The sequence below is a fragment of the Chiloscyllium plagiosum genome, unplaced genomic scaffold (assembly GCF_037043375.1).
Source record: "Chiloscyllium plagiosum isolate Xiang-an unplaced genomic scaffold, Cpla_swu_hap1 HiC_scaffold_12, whole genome shotgun sequence".
Classification (NCBI taxonomy): Eukaryota; Metazoa; Chordata; class Chondrichthyes; order Orectolobiformes; family Hemiscylliidae; genus Chiloscyllium; species Chiloscyllium plagiosum.
Genome location: NW_028270150.1, coordinates 50,956,901 through 50,977,319, shown reverse-complemented (window position 1 = coordinate 50,977,319; position 20,419 = coordinate 50,956,901). Strand labels below are relative to the sequence as shown.

Below are 20,419 nucleotides of genomic sequence, written 5' to 3'. Positions count from 1 at the left end.
ACAATGTTCAGTTTTCTTCTCTATCTTCATATTTTCTTACTGTTCTCTTTCATTCCATCAATTCCCACTCTACCCCCAAGGCTCCCCCAACCCCATTACACATGAGCATAGGTGACTTGTGTCTAAACCACAAGTCTAGGAGATAGATGAGAGCACTCCAAGTCCCTGTTGTGAAGTGTACATGGCTATCTTCACAGCCTGAACAAATAAACTCACTAGGATAGATTCAAAGGGGGAAATGGATTCCCCCCTCCTCCCACAACCAGCTAATTACCCATCAATTGTTCAATGACCAGAAATCTGATTGATGTACAGTGATAACACATCAGGGTGACTTTAATAGGGTAAAGATGGGACTTCTGTCCCTCAGGGACAGGAGGTCCCACCCTAGGATGCTGCAAACCAATCTGATTGGCTAGTGGGTCTACAGTATTAGTAACAATAGAAGACAGCAGAATTCATTGTTGGGACGATGGATAGTTCCTAGGAATTCTGATGTAATACGACCAGGAGACCTCAGAAAAGACAGGGAGTTGGGAGAGTGGGTTAGAAAGTTTGATGGGGTGGGGGGAGTGTGGGGAAAGATCAATGGGGTTAACTAACTTGGGGGTGTTGTCCTAATGACAAAGAAGTTTTCCTTTCACTGAATGGGCCTTTATCCTCCACCTTTGTTTGTTGCACAGGTTGGATGTAGGGGAATGCTGTGGGCTGGCTGACATCCCACTCTATTGTACATGTACCCCTAGACTGGGCTTTTCAAATGTACTGCCAAGAGACCATAACATTCATCCTAATGTCTGGAAGGTCTCAGAGATAATAGTAGCATTCTTATGCCATGCATTGATACACCAATGTTTGCAACCTCTCCCCCAGAAATGCAATATGGTATACTGTACATCTTAAAAGAATGGGTGATTTTTGATGTCTAAAATTTGTACAGATGTAAACAGTTTAGGTGTTGTGATTCTGCTTTTGACCTCATTAATTGTTCTAGTAGTATTCAATCTTTTGCATATCATTTGGAAAAACAAGTTTAAGAAATTCATATTGTTTTTGAGGAATCCGTCTCAGAAACTCAAATCAAATTCCAGGCCAGTATTCATCACCTACATTCTATCACTCAAATGACATCTGGAAGCTTGGTCAGCCTTTAACTGTGTCCAGACCTATATCTCTGCCTCGTTCATTGACTCAATCATTGTTGTCACTGTCTCAATTTGTGAACAAGTAAAAAGCTATTCCAGTTGAGGCCCATTTATTTTCATGTTTTTAGCTTCAATTCCATCCACATCTACGACTGCCATCTCAAACTGACCTAAGAAAGTTAAAAATCACACAACACCAGGTTATAGTTCATCAGGTTTATCTGGAAATACAAGCTTTTGGAGCCTGCTCCTTCATCAGGTGGTTGACAATCACCTGATGAAGGAGCAGTGTTCTCAAAGCTAGTGCTTCCAAATTAACCTATTGGACTATAACCTGGTTTTGTGTGATTTTTAATTTTGTATACGCAGTCCAACACCGGCACCTCCGAATCATGACCTAAGAAATGCAATGTAATCTCCTGCTTGATATGAAATCAGTTTCCTAATCTAACTCAGTTTCTTACAAAATCTACTTCATTCCAGTGCTGAAATATTGCCCAGCTCTGTCATTACTCCTCCCATTCTGTGGCTGAAACTCCATTTCACATCTTCATTGGCACTGTGATAACTCACTTCCACTCACAAATCCCATGGGCTTTCCATTTATTGAAACATCATTCAAGCCTATGTTTTCATATACAATAAATGGCACATTCTCACCAGAGTCTTCTCTCCTGGCTCCATTAGTTCCATTGTTCCAGAGTGTCAATTCAGAATGTTCATTGTTGTCTACCTATAAATCAATAGCTTTGCCAGCTTGGTATTGTAGACAAAATCAATCTTAAAATCCACACTGTATGGTATTTTGTCTCATGTCCAATAATTTTACTTGCTTGGCAAAAGACGTGCTTCCCATTTTGGGTATTTATTCCATGGCAGGAAAATACAATGTTACCAGTTTTTTGCTGATATAGAAAGTGTTCACAGCACAGGACTGGATACTTAGAAGCCACCTTAAGAACAACAGACTTCAACAGTTGATGAATGCCAGTTGGTATTAGCTTATAATGTAGTTGCCAACAATGACTGCATGAAACACCCATGCTTATGTTATTTTTACTTGGACAAATGCCACTTCCCACAAAACCATAAATTGTAAACATCCCTGTAATTGAAATCTGTACAAAACTTCTCTCAGAATTGTCAGTACTTTTGTAATCAGTTAACAAATCACATATTTAAAACCCCTACATTTTGTGATTGTTTTTCATGTATTTCTTGTAAAAATATTACAAATTGGAATGCAAAAGCCTAGGAATGCAAACTAGTGGAAAATGAGAAACCAGCAGCAAGGCTAAAAGAAAAAGATAAATCTGTTTCACATTATGTTCTGTTCTACTTACCACCAAATTGCTAGTCACAGATTAGATTGACTAAGTTTCTGTCTTTCCTGGATTGACAATGGCGTCAGTCACTGTGGTTATGTTGAAAATCACACTAATGTTTAGATTTGTATAATTTTATTTGTTTAATAAAATAACCCTTTTGAGATGGATTTTTGCTAATTGAAGTCAAAGCTATTTAGATAATATTTTAACCTCCAGAATGGCTTGTGGAGACCATGAGGCACACACAAAAGAAAAGACTCCGCAGAAAACAGTTAATTGGATAAAGATCGCGTAAAATTAAGTTGGGATATTAAAAATAAAAGTAAACAGATCAGTGAGCAAAATAAATTAAACAGTTTTTGAATGATATTTATTTGAAAATAGAGTCAGAGAGTCATACAGCATGGAAACAGACTCTTCGTTCCAACCAGTCCATGCTAACCATAATCCCAAACTAAACTACACTCACCTACCTGGACTTGGCCCATGTCTCTCCCAAACAATTCTATTCATGTACTTACCCAAATGCTGTTTAAACATTGTAACTGTACCCGTATCCACCACTTCCTCTGGAAGTTTATTCCAATACAAATCGCTCTCTGTGCAAAAAACTTTGCCCCATGTCTTTTTAAAATCTTTCTCCTCTCACCTTAAAAATATGTCCCCTTGTCTTGAAATCTCCCACTCTAGGGAAAAGACACCTGCCATTTACCTTATTTATACCCTTTGTGATTTTGTAAACCTCTATAAGGTCACCCCTCAATCTTTTCTAAAAACCTCTTCAGCTTAATAATACACTTTTTATAACCAGAACTGGATTCCAGAAGAGGCCTCACCAAAGTCTTGTACAACCGCAACATGATGTCCTAACTCCTATACTCAAAGGTGAAAGTGAGGACTGCAGATGCTGGAGATTAGAGTTAAGATTAGAGTGGTGCTGGAAAAGCACAGCAGGTCAGGCAGCATCCGAGAATCAGGAAAATTGACGTTTTGGGCAGGACCCCTTCATCAGGAATGGTGAATCCTGATGAAGGGCTCCTGCTCAAAATGTCGATTTTCCTGCTCCTCGGATGCTGCCTGACCTGCTGTGCTTTTCCAGCACCACTCTAATCTTGACTCCTTTACTCAGAGGTTTGAGCAATAAAGGCAAGCATACGAAACATCTTCACGGCCCTGTCTATATATGATGCAAACTTCAAAGAATTATGTACCTGAACCCCTAGCTCTCTCTCTTCTACAACACTAACTAAGGCCCTACTTTTAATTGTATAAGTCCTGCCCTTGTTTGTTTTACCAAAGTGCAATACCTCGCATTTATCCAAATTAAACTCCTCAGTCCATTGGCCCAGATGATCAAAATCTCTCTGCAATCTTAGGTAACTTTTTTTACCATTCACCAATTTTGCTGTCTTCCACAAACTTACTAACAATGCCTTCTATACTCTTACCTAATACATTTGTATAAATGACAAATGGAAGTGGACCCAGCACCGATTCCTGCAGAACACTGCTGCTAACAGGCCTCCAGTTTGAAAAACAACCCTCTACCAACTGGCAAGCTCACCCTGAATCCCATGTGATCTAACTTTGTTAATTAGTCTACCATGCAGAACCTTGGCAAAGGCTTTACTAAAGTCCAAGTAAACAAAGTCTACCATTCTACCCTTATCAATCAGGTTTGTGAGACACAATTTCTCTCACACAAAACCATGCTGAGTATTCCTAATCATTCCTTGCCACTTGGTTTAAATATTTATTTTAGTTGTCTGGAGGTACTATTACAATAATAAAATGACATTAATATTGAAAGTAAAATCAAACTAAAGAGAGAAGCAATGAGAAATGGAGATTCTTTTCTAAATTTGTTCTCCCATACAAACCCTTGTATCTACATTTGTAGTCTCAGCTTCCATCTCACCACCTTTCTTTGATTTTCTTTGCTTGCTCTCTTTCAATACCACTTCCCACACTAGGGCTTAAATTTTAAACTATTTCAGGGTCAATATAGGAGGGGAGTGGTGTGTAATTTGACAGCATTCAACCTCTGAACTGATGTACTACCAGATTTCTGACCCTGAGCTATTTTGAATGAGTGCAGTCAGGGTCAGATCAGCTCATTATTGTTATACACAATATCCATTCAAGAACCTTCGTGTCTGACTAGAATTTTCAATCAGCATTACAGGCAATCCACATTGACCATGTTCATAAGTAGGCCACAGAGGTGGCCTCAATGTGAGAGTGAGGCCTGAACTCATGGACAGCCCTCTAAACCTACTACACGCTCATAGTTGTGGCTATTAGTTATTCCCTGGGGTTCCATGCCCTCCAGAGTCATAACCAAAGCCTGTGACCTTTTAAAACTGGGGAGTTGATGGCCCAATGTACCATTGCTAAATGATTAATCTAGAAACCCAGTTAATATCAGGGGGATCTGGGTTCAAATCCTGCCATGGTGTTTGGTGGAATTTGAATTCAGTAAGAATCTAGAATTAAGAGTCTGCTGATGACCATGAAGTCATTGTCAATTGTCCAAAAAAACCCATTGGATCACAATGCCTTTTAGGGAAGGAACTGCCATCCTTATCTGGTCTGGCCTATATGTGACTCCTGACCAACAGAAAGGTGGTTGACTCAACTGCTCCCTGAGCAATTAGGGATGGCTTCTTAGCATGTTGCAATCTGTGTAACTCATTGTTTACATTCCTCTCATCAGATTTTCACCCCTTTCACAACACCAAATAGCCCTAACCCAAATTATAACATTCATAATGTGGAGGTAAGGGAGAAACAGAAGTAGAAGAAAAGACTGAGAGACAAGAAAGAAAGAGAAGAAAGTATTATAATTAAAGCACAGAGGAAAACAAAAAGGTTGGAGATATGGTTTGAGATGTGCAAACACAAGTATCTTTAGCTGGATGCATGTGAGAAACTGAGAGAATTTTTTAAAGATCGAAGAGCTAGACAATCACAGAATCAGATATATTTTTCAAATTCATTGCCAATAAGAACAGAGTTAAACAAGCTACAAGTAGGGTAACTGAAGAAGAGCCACTGGACCTGAAACATTGATTCTGTTTTCTCTCTGCAAGAGCTGCCAGACCTGTTAAATTTCTCCAGCAATGGCTAAGATGCTAAGATATATGAGCTGTCTAAATATGTGACAATCCTTTACCTTGGAATATTTTCAGTTGTTGCACCAATGTGAGCAGGAAAGATGATAAGATCAAATCATTTGTTTTTAATCAATTAACAACAGATGAGTGCAGAACAGTGACATTTCAATTATTTAAATATCCAAAATATAATAATTGAGGGACCTTATTCAAGCATGATGTTCTAAGCTTTACATGACTGAAATGTTTTCAGGGTTTGCTTAATGCAAATACCTGGGAATGTGAAAATAGAATGGCATGAAAAACAATATATCAAGGCATCATCATAAAGTACTGTAATCTGTGACCTCTAAAATTGACACAAAGCCCACAGCCATTGGAAATATTCTGCAATATAAATACACCATTAATGGACTTGCAACAAGAAACCAAACATACCTTTCCTTTTGTCTTTGCAAGAGGGCTGAAAACTGCTAACTGTCAAACAGAGTGGTGTAAATCAGGCTGCTGGCAGTGGTAAGTGCACCAGAGTTTGAACAAGCCCACTTCGCCCACATTGCAACACATAAACGTTGCAAAATTCAATAATCCCACAACCAGGTACAAGGATTTTGATGCATCATTACCTTGTGCCTGTCTCTTCTGACGTAGAGAGCACACAAACCTTGTGCTGCTTGCTAATATAAACAATTGTAGCACGTCTCTAGTGCCAAGTGCATGGTTGGGTGACTCCAAGCTCAAACAGGAAAAGAGGCTTACATGAATAAAAGGTAGCTTGCTCTATTAAAGGGAAAAGTACTCTGGCAGAAAGTGGTGGGTAAAACTGAAGCAACTTGGCAAAAAGCATGCTCCAAGATTTTTAGTGCTGCACTGGAGACATTGACTCTGAAAGTGAAGAGAAGGAGAGGTGCCATCTGTTCACTGGTGACTAGGATTCCTGCAGACAAACTATAAGAAAGCAGTGCAAACAGTTCACCTTTGGTCAATGCCAGAAGCCCTGGATGCAATGTGATAAACAGTTCAAGAATTATGAACAGTCACACATATTGAATGCATCTTCAAATTCTACCAACTGTAGCGCTAATCTCTCAAACTGCTCACTGCACTACAACCCCAACATTCACCTATCACAATCCCTAATCACATAGCATTAATACATACATAGCATTAATAGGTTCACCCAAGCCTCACACTCATATCTCATACCTTCCACCCTGCAAACTATACAATCATGAAAGGCATATCATCCAGTTCTGACTCTCTTGCAGGAGAAGGTGGCAGCAGGACCTACCTGGTGATGAACAGGCATGGCAGTATGTCCTCACGCTGATGGAGGAGGCAATTGTTGCCTGAAGGGGTCATTGCTGAGGACAAGACCAACGGTAGTGGCTGAAAGTATTTAAGTTGATAATTTCTCTCATACATAATTCATCTTGAGAGGCAGCTCGGTGGCTCAGTGGTTAACACTGCTGCCTCGCTGTGCCACGGACCCGGGTTCGATTCCAGCCTCGGGTGACTGTCTGTTTGGAGTTTGCACATTCTCCCCGTGTCTGTGTGGCTTTCCTCCGAGTGGTCCGGTTTCCTCCCACAATCCAAAGATGTTCAGTTTAGGTGAATTGGCCATGCTAAATTTCCCATAGTGTTTAGGGATGTATAGGTTAGGTGTGTTAGTCAGGGGCAATCATAGAGGAATGGGTTTGGGTGAGATACTCTTTGGAGAGTTGGTGTGGACTTGTCGGGCCGAAGGGTCTGTTTCCACACTATAGGGATTCTATGATGATCTTCTCACATCCCACTTCCTCCTCATCCCACAATTACAAGCTAAAGATGATGTAATGATATACTTCTTCCTAGCTCATCCCCAGTGTAACCCCCAACTTTCATCACAATGCTACCATTCTGACTTCCTTGTTTCAGATAGTCAAGAACAGAAACCTGGCCATATAATCATAGAAGAGCAGAAGATAATAATCAAAAGAAACATAGCAGCCTTGACTTTCACACCCAGGTCAAGAGGGCAGGAATGGAGATTGTCCCAGCTCTAAATGCACAGCCCAAGAAATCCTATTCTGGGAGGTTGGATTTTCATTCTGAAGCATGGGCTGGGTGACCCCAGACCAGAGGAGAGGCTGTTAGCTTCTGATGTCGTTTGGCCTATTGGCCACAATCTGGACAGCAACACTGTGGATGATTTCTTTTTTAAAAATCTAATGGAACAAAAAAGAATCCTCCAGCCCTCATACCTCACAGCCCTCTCTCTGACACACAGTTTCCATTGCAAAGCATGTTAACAAATGACATCTCACACTTCTTATGTCACCTCATGTCCCTCTAACCACTCTATTCTGGCTCATACACCAAATCCCATCCGACGATCCCTAATGTTACCCATAGCCCCTCATACAATCCATGCCACTCTATACCCCTCTCCCCAAACTCCCATTTCACAGCTACTCAAATCCTATATGCCAAAAAATGCCACCAACCAATTACCATCTGTCCCATAAACATAGAACATAGAACTGCTGCCTCACAGCGCCTGAGACCCGGGTTCAATTCCCGCCTCAGGCGACTGACTGTGTGGAGTTTGCACGTTCTCCCCGTGTCTGCGTGGGTTTCCTCCGGGTGCTCCGGTTTCCTCCCACAGTCCAAAGATGTGCAGGGTCAGGTGAATTGGCCATGCTAAATTGCCCGTAAGGGGTAAATGTAGGGGTATGGGTTTCGCTTCGGCGGGTCGGTGTGGACTTGTTGGGCCGAAGGGCCTGTTTCCACACTGTAATGTAATCTAATCTAATCTAAAAAAAAACTATTTCAAAACTGTACAGCACAGTAAAAGCCCTTCAGCCCTCAAAGTTGTGCTGATTTTTTTATCTTATTCTAAGATCAGACTAACCTATATACCCAACATTGTACTATCTTCCATGTGCCTATCCAAAAGTCACTTAAATGTCCCTAATGTATCTGACTCTAGTAACACTACTGCCAGTGTATTCCATGCATCCACCACTCTCTGTGTAAAGAGCCTACCTCTGACATCTCCCCTAAACTTTCATCCAATCACCTTAAAATTATGGCCCCTCATGATAGACATTTCCACCCTGGGAAAAAGTCTCTGGCTATTCACTCTATCTATGCCTCTCATCAACTTGTACACATCTATCAAGCCACCTCTCATCTTTCTTCACTCCAATGAGAAAAACCCACAGTCCCTTAACCTTTCTTCATAAGACATGCCCTCCAGTCAAATCCTGGTAAATCTCCTCTACACCCTCTCTAAAGCTTCCACATCTTTCCTATAATGAGCTGAGCAGAACTGAACACAATATTCCAACTGTGGTCTAACCAGGGCTCTGTAGAGCTGCAGCATAACCTCACTACCGTTAACCTCAATCCCCCTGCTAATGAAAGCCAACACACCATACACCTTCTTAACAACCATATCAACTTGGGAGACAACTTTGAGGGATTTATGGACATGGACCCAAGATCCCTCTGTTCCTCCAAACTGCCTAGAATCCTGCATGTATTCTGCATTTAAATTCGACGTTTGCATTTTTCCAGGTTGAACTCCATCTGCCACTTATCAGTCCAGTTTTGCATTCAATAAATGTCCTGTTGCAACCTACAATAGCCCTCCCCACTATCCACAACTCCATGAAACCTTCATGTCACTGGCAAACTTACTAACCCACCCTTCCACTTTCTTATCCAAGTCATTCATAAAAATCAAAAAGAGCAGTGGTCCCAGAACCGACCCCTGTGGAAAACCACTGGTCACCAATCTCCAGGTTGAATACTTTCCATCTACTACCATCCTCTATCTTCTATGGGCCAGCTAATTCTGTATCCAGACAGCCAGGTTTCTCTGTATCCCATGGCTTCTTACCTTCTGAGTGAGCCTACCATGCTAAAATCCACGAACACCACATCCACTGCTCCATCTTCATCAATGTGTTTTGTCACATCCTCAAATAATTCAATAAGGTTTGTGAGTCATGGCCTTTCCCATCACAAAGCCATGCTACTATCCTTAATCAAACTATGGTTTTCCAAATAATCATAAATTCTGTCTCTCAGAATCCTCTCCAATAATTTGCCCACCTCAACATGCTAAATCACCTAGAATCTACCAGGGGCACATCGGGATCTGTGAATAACTGAGATAAAAATAAACTTTTATGAAATAAAATAAGTATATTGCAAACTTCACCATTTCAAAAAAAGACTCTCATTCATAAAAACACATTTACCATATTTAAATTCTTTCTCTCCACTAAATCTTTACAAAATCCACTGCTTTGTTCAAGTGTGATAAACATTGGAAATCAAAGTTCCACAACAAGGGTCCAAATCCAATTATAGTTGTCAATCATGTATAAAATGGAAGACACCCCCCTGTAATAATAGACCCTTGTGAAATCAGTCATCAATCATCAAAAAACCCAAAATTTCACTCTTTATTTACTCTCTCAAAATCTTTCACAGACTGAGAATCCATTTAGCTCCTGTGCTTCTGCTTAATTTTTTGTAGATTTTCTTATAATGTGATTTTTGTATAAATCTAGTGAATGCTTCTGCATAATAGTCATGCCTTTAACAACTTTCCTATAATCTTATTAGCTTCATAAATCCTTATTTTTTGACAAGTCACTTATATGGCATCTTATCAAATGCTCCTGAAAATCCATATGAATAAAATTTCTATCAATTTTTTCTAAGCTATAAGTTTTTTTAAAAATGTAATTCATTTTATCAAACATGAAGAAAAATCCCTGTTTTCCTCTTTAAGTTCAAATAAGTAAAAAAAATCAGGCATATCCAGGTGTGCACATTACTCATACAGATTTTCTGACATTCACTGCACTCAGGCAATCCTGTGTACTTGGGAAAAACTAGAAAACTCTCCTGTACGCACTCTTAATCTATTAATTTGATTAAGAAAATTACAGTTTAAACCTGAATTATCCTATGTGATAGTTGTCAAGTTGATTCATTTTCATTTGATACTACAATGCAGATGATTCAGACAACTTGTGAAATTTTATTCACCTTATGTGAATGTGATGCAATTATAAACTGAATATGATGGTAACAAAAGTGTTTTTAAACTGAGGCTCAAATAATCTGCCTACTTAACCACTTACTCTAAGTAATGCTATAAAAATGATAAGCATCCTTTATTCATTTATTTTTAGGTATCACACTTGCTCAAACAATGGTATCGTAGCTGGAATACAAAGCCGATACTTTGAGGCTGTTCTGGATCGAGAATGGCAGTTCTACTGCTGCAGATATAGCAGAAGATGTCCATATGGCTGTTGGTTAGTTAAGAGTCTTTATTTAATTAAATTTTCCAAACAAATCATTTTTTGCATTTGTTTTAATACACTGGTGACTTGAGCTATGTATATGATTTCATGTTTCTACATGTCCTCCATCAAGATATTAATCCTGTTGTCGTCATCACTGTTAAGGATGTTAAGGATTTCGTGATACTCTTTGGTGAACAGCAGGGAATTCTCCTGTTGTTCTGGCCAGCCTTTCTGCCTCAATGAACACAAAGAAAAACAGACTAACAGGTCATTAATCTCATTGTGTTTCAAAATATCATTTGTATTTTCCTGCACAGCAAAGGACCGCACTTGGAAACTAATTGATTGTGAAAGGCTCTTGAGCATTCTAGGAGAGTTGATAAGTTGTTACACAAACGCAATTATTTTTTAAAGGGGAAGGAGAGGGAGGAGAGAGTGGAGACTGATGAGCACCCTACAGCTGAGAAAAACATTCCAACTCCTCCTGGCTAGATAGAACCATGTTAAAATGTATTTTTAATAAGTATGACTACGAATTGGCATGCTATTTAGGCAATAAGGATGCCTAAAACTAAGATTCAACATATGTAAGGGATTTATCACCTTTTTTATTTATCACCTGTCACCAGCAACACCAGAAAATGGATGGAATTAATTGCAGGTTGGAGTATTTCAGGTGTCTTTGACTGCAGACTGTGGGTCCTTAATTTAGATTTTATTTTATCTTGCAACAAGGATCAATTTCTACTGTGAGATTCTTTGGATGGTGGCAACATTCCACCAAGTGATTAAATGTTTTGTTTGAATCTGAAGACTAGATGTGATGAGGCTACATTACCTATGTAGACATGAACTAGAGCATAATACTTTCCTCATATTTGCATCTATACAATTTCTCAAATATTGTTGGTTAACAACCCAATTTCCATGATTGATTAACTGATTTTGTTCCCCTGATAAACACATATTATGAAATAAGCATTCTGAAATACTTAGGCTTGATTCTCTGAGACCAGTAATTTAACACCTTAAGAATATACAAGGCAAAAACCAGCCACGCCTCCCGTTACTGGGGCTTACTGGGACAGAAGCAAAAAACATAATCCTATCTAATTGTTGTCTTTGTGACCCAATGGAAACCAAGAATAATCAAAGTGCCATAATTTGTCAGAATAACGAATGGTGTAGCTTTGATTGAAATTCCTCTTTTAATAAAAATCAAAACAGCTGGCTTGTTTTCTTTCCAGTTAATAAGCACCAACAAAATGGTATTCTCATTGTTTGATGTTTTAAAGCCTATGTTTTCATAATTTCATTGTCATGACTCACTGGGGCAGTCCACTGTAAGTTAAATCTCACTATTCCCAGAGTCGTCACAAATGTGGGAAGATTTATTAAAATATCCAAAGTCCCCAATTTACCTGACTGACAAACTCAGATTAAAATGAAACACTTGTCAGGTTCCTGTGCTTAAGAAGGAATTAACTGTTTATTCTGATGTAGAGGTGCCAGTGTTGGACTGGGGTGGACAAACTTAAAACTCACACAACACTAGGTTGCAGTCCAACAGGTTTATTTGGAAGCACCAACTTTTGGAGTGCTGCTCCTTCACCAGGTAGCTGTGAAAACAGGATCATAAGACACAGAATTTAGAGCAAAAGAATACCGTGTCATGCAACTGAAACGATATATTAAACAAGCAGGATTGCTGTTAAGTCTTTCATTAGAATGGTTTGCAGATTGTGGTTCATTAATATGTAAATCAAAGAACTTCTTTTAAGTCACATTCTTGAGATAACCTAAGATTTTATAAAAAAAGGTGACATCTAGCTCACACAATGCATTAAAGGTGTGAGGTTAAAGTATGTCTGTTTGATAATCTTGCATCAGACAGGTTCTATTTCCAAATGACTGCAGATGACTGCAGATGCTGGAAGCCATATTCTGGATTAGTGGTGCTGGAAGAGCACAGCAGTTCAGGCAGCATCCAAGGAGCTTCGAAATCGACGTTTCGGGCAAAAGCCCTTCATCAGAAATAAAGGCAGTGAGCCTGAAGCGTGGAGAGATAAGCTAGAGGAGGGTGGGGGTGGGGAGAAAGTAGCATAGAGTACAATGGGTGAGTGGGGGAGGGGATGAAGGTGATAGGTCAGGGAGGAGAGGGTGGAGTGGATAGGTGGAAAAGGAGATAGGCAGGTAGGACAAGTCCGGACAAGTCATGGGGACAGTGCTGAGCTGGAAGTTTGGAACTAGGGTGAGGTGGGGGTAGGGGAAATGAGCAAACTGTTGAAGTCCACATTGATGTCCTGGGGTTGAAGTATTCCAAGGTGGAAGATGAGGCGTTCTTCCTCCAGGCGTCTGGTGGTGAGGGAGCGGCAGTGAAGGAGGCCCAGGACCTCCATGTCCTCAGCAGAGTGTGAGGGGGAGTTGAAATGTTGGGCCATGGGGCGGTGTGGTTGATTGGTGCGGGTGTCTCGGAGATGTTCCCTAAAGCGCTCTGCTAGGAGGCAAGTAGGAATTTATAAAATGTTATATAGATTGACTGCTTGCATTGACTGCCTGCAGACTGTGTTCTTTTTGAACAAAATGGAATGTTTCTGCTAATGCAATTCACCCTATAGACTTATATATGTGTGTGTGTGCATGTGAGGGAGAGAGAGAGAGAGAGAGACTGTGTGTTTGTTTTGGAGAGAGTATGAGTGTGTGCATGTGAGTGTGTGCATGTGAGTGTGAGCGCATGTGAGAGAGTGTGTGTTTGCGTGCATGTGTGCTTGTAGAGCGTGTGCGTGAGTGTGATGGAGTATAAACCTGTGAGAGGGTGTGTGTGGGGTTGTGAGTGTGGGAGGTGCAGGGGGGTCACCTGTATTGTGACATGAACACAAGATCCCAGTTGAGGCCACCCATGGGTACCGAACCTGGCTATCAGCCTCTGCTCGGCCACTTTGCGTTGTTATGTATCCTGAAGTCTGCCTTGGAGGATGGTCACCCAATGTCTCTGACTGCTGAAGTGTTCCTCACCTGGGAGGGAACAGCCCTGTCTGGCGACCGTTGCACGGTGTCCATTCATCTGTTGTCGTAGCATCTGCTTGGTCTCACCAATGTACCATGCCTCCACCAACCTCGCCACATCATCATTCCCACTCTCTCATCAACTCACAGGCCACTTCAATCCACTGACATAAGTGCTACCCTTCTCTTCACGACTGTGTCCATCAAGATGTGCAGGTCCCTGTCTGTGAAGTTCCTCTTGTCTGGGGGCATGCCTGAATGTAGAGGCGTGAGCAGTGCAGTGTTGTTCCTGGCTTGCAGCAGTTGATGTGCTGTGCAGCTGGATGTTAAATATAGTGCTAGAGATGTGAAATCTGGAAGGTCCTGGTACAGGTGAGCACTTTCACTTCTCAGGCTGCATAATTCTCTGAGAAAGGTACCTAACAGTCCAGTTCTATAACTAATGACGGTATTAAATTTTAAAAAAACTAATTAATTAATCAATTAGATTTAATCAAAGAGCAGAAGTTTGCATGAGAAAAGTTGCTCTAAGCTATGGTAGACTGGGCACTATGAATCTCACTTGACAAAACATTTTAATTAAAAATGAGAAAATACCATCCATTGTTACCATCAGAAAGGTTAATCTAAACTGAACAGCAAAGAATTTTGACATGTCCTTCAGTATTATAAGTTTACACATTAGTTTCAATCATAACTCTATATTAGTTAGCTGTACAGTTTGTGCTCCAGTATTCAAGGTCAGACAGCCTGATCTTTGTTTTAACATTCCAATTTTAAAAACAGTCTGTTGGAGCAAAGACTATCTTACAATGGATCAGTAAGCACTTGTGGAAATGATGAAAGCTGCTCAGTCGATGCAATAACATGATACCTGTAGAGCAATTTTGGGGCTAGTTGCTGATGCCTATGATTCAATCCATTTTGTCAGAATTCCCAAGGGGAAATTGTAAACCAATATTTACTGAGTGCCCATAAGATGCTTTTTGTAGCTTTTATTTTCATATGAATCAGAACTAATACAAATTAAACATTAATTCAGAGGCAAATGATATTTAAATTAAAAAGGGAAATTTCAATTTAATAATTGATTAAACATCTGCAGCCCTGACTTTCTCCTCGAAGAATTTACTCAGCTTCCCAGGTTTGGGAGTTTGCGAGACAGTTCTTGCATTGCTGGCATCTCTTTTATTTCCAAACAGAAAAAAAAATTGTCTTCCCAAGAGAGATTTGGTTATCTTGCTTAGAAAGATCCAGTTTGTTCATCATTCCATCTCTGCCTGCTTTCTCTATTTGTCTATATTTGTGTACTGACTACATTCATCTTTCCCCACCACCCTAGCCTTTCTGATTGAAATTCTGTTTTGTGTCTGCAGCTCTCCTTTGTGTCCTTCAGTTGCACATCAGTTGATCTTAAATTCCTTCTGGTTGGTACTGCTTTCAAGTCAAGTGTTGCCATGTTACATGACCAGTACTTATTATCCAAAAGAATAGCATTTTATCACTTTACAATTAATGTAAGCTCTTAAAATCAGTTTCAAACTATCATAAAAACATGTATAGACTTCACTGACATTTTAAAGAAATTACAAATTTTCTTCACTGTACTAAGCTCCACCAAAGGCTATCACATTGGTGCAATTTGAAGAATCAAGCATTCCTTTTCTTGGTGACTCCTATGAGGCCTCCAATAATGTATTATAAGTTCCCATTTTCTTTAGGTAAAGTCCTCAGCTAATTTCCAGAATAAAACTTGACAGAGTATTAATGATGCATTGATAAAGTATCCCAGAAAGTGACCTTATATGTATTAAAAGGTCTCGTCAAGCTCTAGGTAGACAGAGTAACTTCACTGTCAACCAAAGCTCAGTTGGTGTCACTTTTACATGCGAGAAGACGACCGTGGCTTTCACTGTCACCCTAGGACTTGAGCACAAGAATTAAGGCTGAGAATCTGTGCATTACTTAGGGAGTACTTCAAATCTTCAGAATTGAGTTGAGGTATCAAATTAATTCAATTGTTTCAAGCCTAGAAGCCACAGTCGTTTTCTTGTATGCAAAAGTGATACCAACTGAGCTTTGGTTGACAGTGAAGTTACTCTGTCTACCTAGAAGTTGAAGAGACCTTTTGATGCATATCAGGTCACTTTCTGGGATACTTTATCAAGGCATCATTAACATTCTGTCAAGTTTTATTTTGGAAATTAGCTGAGGACTTAACCTCAAGAAAATGAGAACTTATTATATATTATTGGAGGCCTCACAGGAGTCACCACAAAAAGGAATGCGTGATTCTTCAAATTGTACCAATGTGACAGCCTTTGGTCGAGCTTAGTACAATGAAGAAAATTTGTAATTGATGAACTGCCATGTGATATGCCAAACAAGCTGCTGTCTTTGCAGAAATCTGTAAATTGTAGTGCCAGTGGAAATTCCATGAGTCAACCCATTTGAACCCTCCACAGGAACCTTTCAGAGTCAATTTATGGGTGTTCACCTGCTCAGTATCTGTCACCTCAATGCACCTGGAGGAGTTGTGAATCAATCTGCCACCTCGCCATACTATGAAATGTTACTTGCTAGCTGAAGCAATACTTCGCAGCTCTATGTGAAGCAGGTGAGCGGGGGAGCTTTCTTTTCAATATTTTGAGTTCACAGGGATCCATGCCACTTCTCCAACTGAATGACAAATTATTCTGGGCCAGGGAACATGAGTTCAAGACCCAACTGCTCCAGGTGTGTGCCTGAACATGGTTGACATAAAAAAAAAGTATAACTTATCCGAACATGCTGATTAATAAGCTAGCCTTCAGTCAAATGATACAGCCATTGATATTTGAATGACCAAAAAAAATTGACATAATGTACAAAATTACTAGTGATGCCCCTTTAAAGAGGGTGCTGTAATGAAATCAAATAGTCAAAGGAACCTTAAATAATTTGATTTAAAATTCATTATGAGGTGAAATAATGCATCCCAGCCCTTGTAGTGGGAGGTGTCCATACATCTGGATCAATTATCAACACTTGTACCGTATGTAAAGTACAAGCAAATCGTATCAAAGCCATAGTCAAAATCTCGGTGTGTATATGCATTATAAAAAAGAAAAATATCAATGAGTGACATTACGGTAGTAATATGCCATTTGGCAGTTTATGAATCATTTTGATTGTATTCTCAACCTATCAGCCATGATTGAATGGCAGGGCAGATTTCATGGGCCAAATAGCCTAATTTCTGTTCCTATCTCTTATGGTCTAAATGTTGCTAACCCCACCCCTTGACAATCAATGGGTGTTACCATCATAGAACCCCCCCACTATCAACATTCTGGGGGTCACTGTTGACCAGAATCTCAGCTGCACTCACAACATAAACACAGTGGCTATAAGAGCAGGTCAGAGGCTGGGAATACTCTGGCAAGTAACACACCTCCTGACTCCCCAAAGCCTGTCCCACATCTACAGACACAAGTCAGAAGCGCTATGGAATATTCCCCACTTGCCTGGATGGGTGCAGATTCAACAACACTTAAGAAACTTGACAGTAACCAAGACAAAGCAGCTCTCTTGATTAGCACCACATCCATAAGCATCCATTCCCTCTACCTCTGACATTCAGTATCACCAGTGTGGACTATTTACAAGCTGCACTGCAGAAACTCACCAAAGACAGCACCTTCCAAACCCATGACCATTTTCATCTAGAAGGACAAGGGCGGCAGATACCTGGGAACACCAACACCTGCAATTCACTATCCTGACTTGGAAATATATTGCCGTTCCTTCACTGTCACTGGGGACTTCTGGTGGCGGACAATCATTCAGCACTTCTGAATAAAGATGGATACAAATGCTTCAGTTTTGCCTTTTGCTGAGCTTTTCTATTGTTGAGGATGAGGATATTTATAGATCTTTCTCCTTGAATGAGTTGTTTAATTATCCAATATCATTTGCAACTGGAAATGGCACTGATTGTGGAATCGTTGTAAATTGCATAGTACTTCTGATTTGGCATGCAAGTAGTCCTGATTTGTGGCTTCACCAGGTTAACACTTCATTTTTAGGTATACCTGGTGCAGCGTCTGGCATGGTCTCCTACACTCTACACTGAACCAGGTCTGATCCTCTGCTTGATGGTAATTGTAGAGTAAAGGATATGCTGGATCATGTAGTTGCAGATTGTGCTTTGAGTATAATCCTGCTGCTGCTGATGGATCCAGTCCCTTTTAGATTTTTTTTCTGAGCTGTTAGACCTACTGAAAGTTTGTTGCATTTAGCTCTACATAATATGATGAAGGATATCCTCAAAGTGAGGATGGGACTTTGTTTCCACAAGGATTCTGCAGGGGCCCACTCCTAATAATACTGTCATAGACAGGTGCATCTGCATCTGGTAGACTGACAAAGTTAGGACCTGGTCCAGAATTATCTCTATCATTACTTCCCACAGACATAGTCTACCAGCAATGTCCTTTAGGACTCATCCAGCTCACTCAGTAGTAGTGTAGTGGAACCAGTCTTGGTGATGAACATTAAAGAACAGTACCAAGAGGACATTCTATGCCCATGCCAACCCAAATGCTTCCATAAAGTGGTATTTATCAGTCAAGGCAAGGCAGTAGATGGTAGTCTTGCAGGTTTCTTTGACAAAAAGTCAGGGTAATCCAAGATGGAGGACGGGAAAATCTTCTAGCTGTAACAGCTGCTCCTTTTTTGAGGTATTTTAGGTGTTGGAGGTGATTTCCTTGAATTCCAGGAGCAGCAATTACTGTTTCATATGCTGTTACATTGTTTTGGAACTTTGGGAAAAAAAAGTCAAAACAACAGCAGTTTTAAAAAGGAAGAGGTACAGACAAAGGAAGCACATGGTGAGGTCAGTGCAGGAGAGAGAGAGAGAAAGAAACTGACACTACAGTGAACCTGCACAGTTACTGCCTTTGCTGCTTGAATTCATGTATCGCTGGACATCGGAGAGCATCTGGGAAAATTAACAAACAGTGAAATTCACAACTGATCTTGGAGGAACTGTTTGGGTGAAGTCACAGCACAGAAACAGATAAGTGAATAGTTTTAAGTGTGGCCTACAGAAAGTCTACAGTAGTGAGTTGAGTGGGTTCTTTCTTCATTATATGTTTTTTGAGATATGTCCCTTGATTAAACTTAAAACATAAGCCATAACTATTAATTTAACCTGGAGCAGTGTTTTGTAGAGGAATAAGACGGCGTTATTTTCTGGATCTGTAGATTGTGAAGGAGCAAAAATGGCCTTTAGTAGAGTGATATGTGCTTCTTGTCATATGTGGAAGTTTAAGGAGAGTTTACCGGTTACTGAGGATTATATCTGCAGTAAATGCTGTTGGTTGTGAATCCTATCATATTAAATGGATCAGTTGGAGAGACAATTAGACGCAATGAGGAATTTGCAACAGCAACAGTATGTGATGGATGGCTGTTATAGTAAGGGGGAAAAGTCAAAGATACAGTGACATAGATGGGTTAACTCCAGGAAAGGTAAGAGAGGTAGGCAGTTAGTGCAGGGGTCTTCTGTGGCTATCCCCATTTCAAACAAGCATGCTGTTGTGGAACATGTAGTGGGTGATCGATTCACAGAGGAATGTAGCAAGAAAATCCAAGTTTCTGGTATTGAGACTGGCTCTAATGCAATGAGGGGTATGCCAGGTTCCAAGAGTTCAATTGTGTTCGGGGATTCTCCAGTCCGAGGTACAGACAGACGCTTCTGTGGCCAGCAGCGAAAAATTACAATGGTGTGCTGCTTCCCTCGTGCCAGGATCAAGGATGTCTCAGACAGGGTGCAGAATGTTCTCAAGGGGGAGAGGGGCCAGCAAGAGGTCATTGTCCACACTGGAACCAATGACATAGGAAGGAAAAAGGTTGAGATTCTGAAGGGAGAATACAAAGAGTTAGGCAGGAATTTAAAAAGGACGTCCTCGAGAGTAGAATTATCTGGATTACTCTCGGTGCTACAAGCTAGTGAGGGCAGGAATAGAAGGATACAGCAGATGAATGCATGGTTGAGGAGCTGGTGTATGGGAGAAGGATTCACATTTTTGGATCATTGGAATCTCTTTTGGGCTAGAAGTGACATGTACAAGAAGGACAGAATGCACCTAAATTGGAAGGGGACTAATATACTGGCAAGGAGCTGCTCAGGAGGTTTTAAACTAGTAAGGGACCCAGGGAAATAGTGAGGAAAGAGATCAATCTGAGACTGGTACAGTTGAGAACAGAAGCGAGTCAAACAGCCAGGGCAAGCAGGGACAAGGTAGGACTAATAAATTAAACTGCATTTATTTCAATGCAAGAGGCCTAACAGGGAAGGCAGACGAGCTCAGAACATGGTTAGGAACATGGGGCTGGGATATCATAGCAATTATAGAAACATGGCTCAGGATTGGACAGGACTGGCAGCTGAATGTTCCAGGATACAAATGCTACAGGAAGGATAGTAAGGGAGGTAAGAGAGGAGGGGGAGTGGCATTTTTGATAAG

The 20,419-nt window shown here is 40.4% G+C and overlaps 1 protein-coding gene and 1 long non-coding RNA gene across 16 annotated transcripts in view; one reads left to right on the top strand and one right to left on the bottom strand.

The window, feature by feature from the left end:
- LOC148148538 (uncharacterized) overlaps positions 1-20,419 on the bottom strand; it is a 418,607-nt gene that overhangs the window by 261,931 nt on the left and 136,257 nt on the right. For 4 of the 15 annotated variants that reach the window (XR_015758886.1, XR_015758871.1, XR_015758874.1 and 1 more), the window contains exon 1: positions 6,028-6,174. The exons of 10 other annotated variants lie outside the window; for them this stretch is intronic. This is a non-coding gene — a long non-coding RNA (uncharacterized LOC148148538). Of the gene's footprint in view, positions 1-6,027; positions 6,175-10,928; positions 12,521-20,419 lie in introns of those variants that run through there. One more of the 15 variants, XR_015758890.1, reaches the window with a different exon arrangement.
- Positions 1-20,419, top strand: part of dpt (dermatopontin) — a 33,951-nt gene that overhangs the window by 2,276 nt on the left and 11,256 nt on the right. Inside the window, exon 2 of the mRNA XM_043700888.2 lies at positions 10,785-10,910. Coding sequence (XP_043556823.2) covers positions 10,785-10,910 — 126 coding nt within the window. The remainder of the gene's footprint in view (positions 1-10,784; positions 10,911-20,419) is intronic.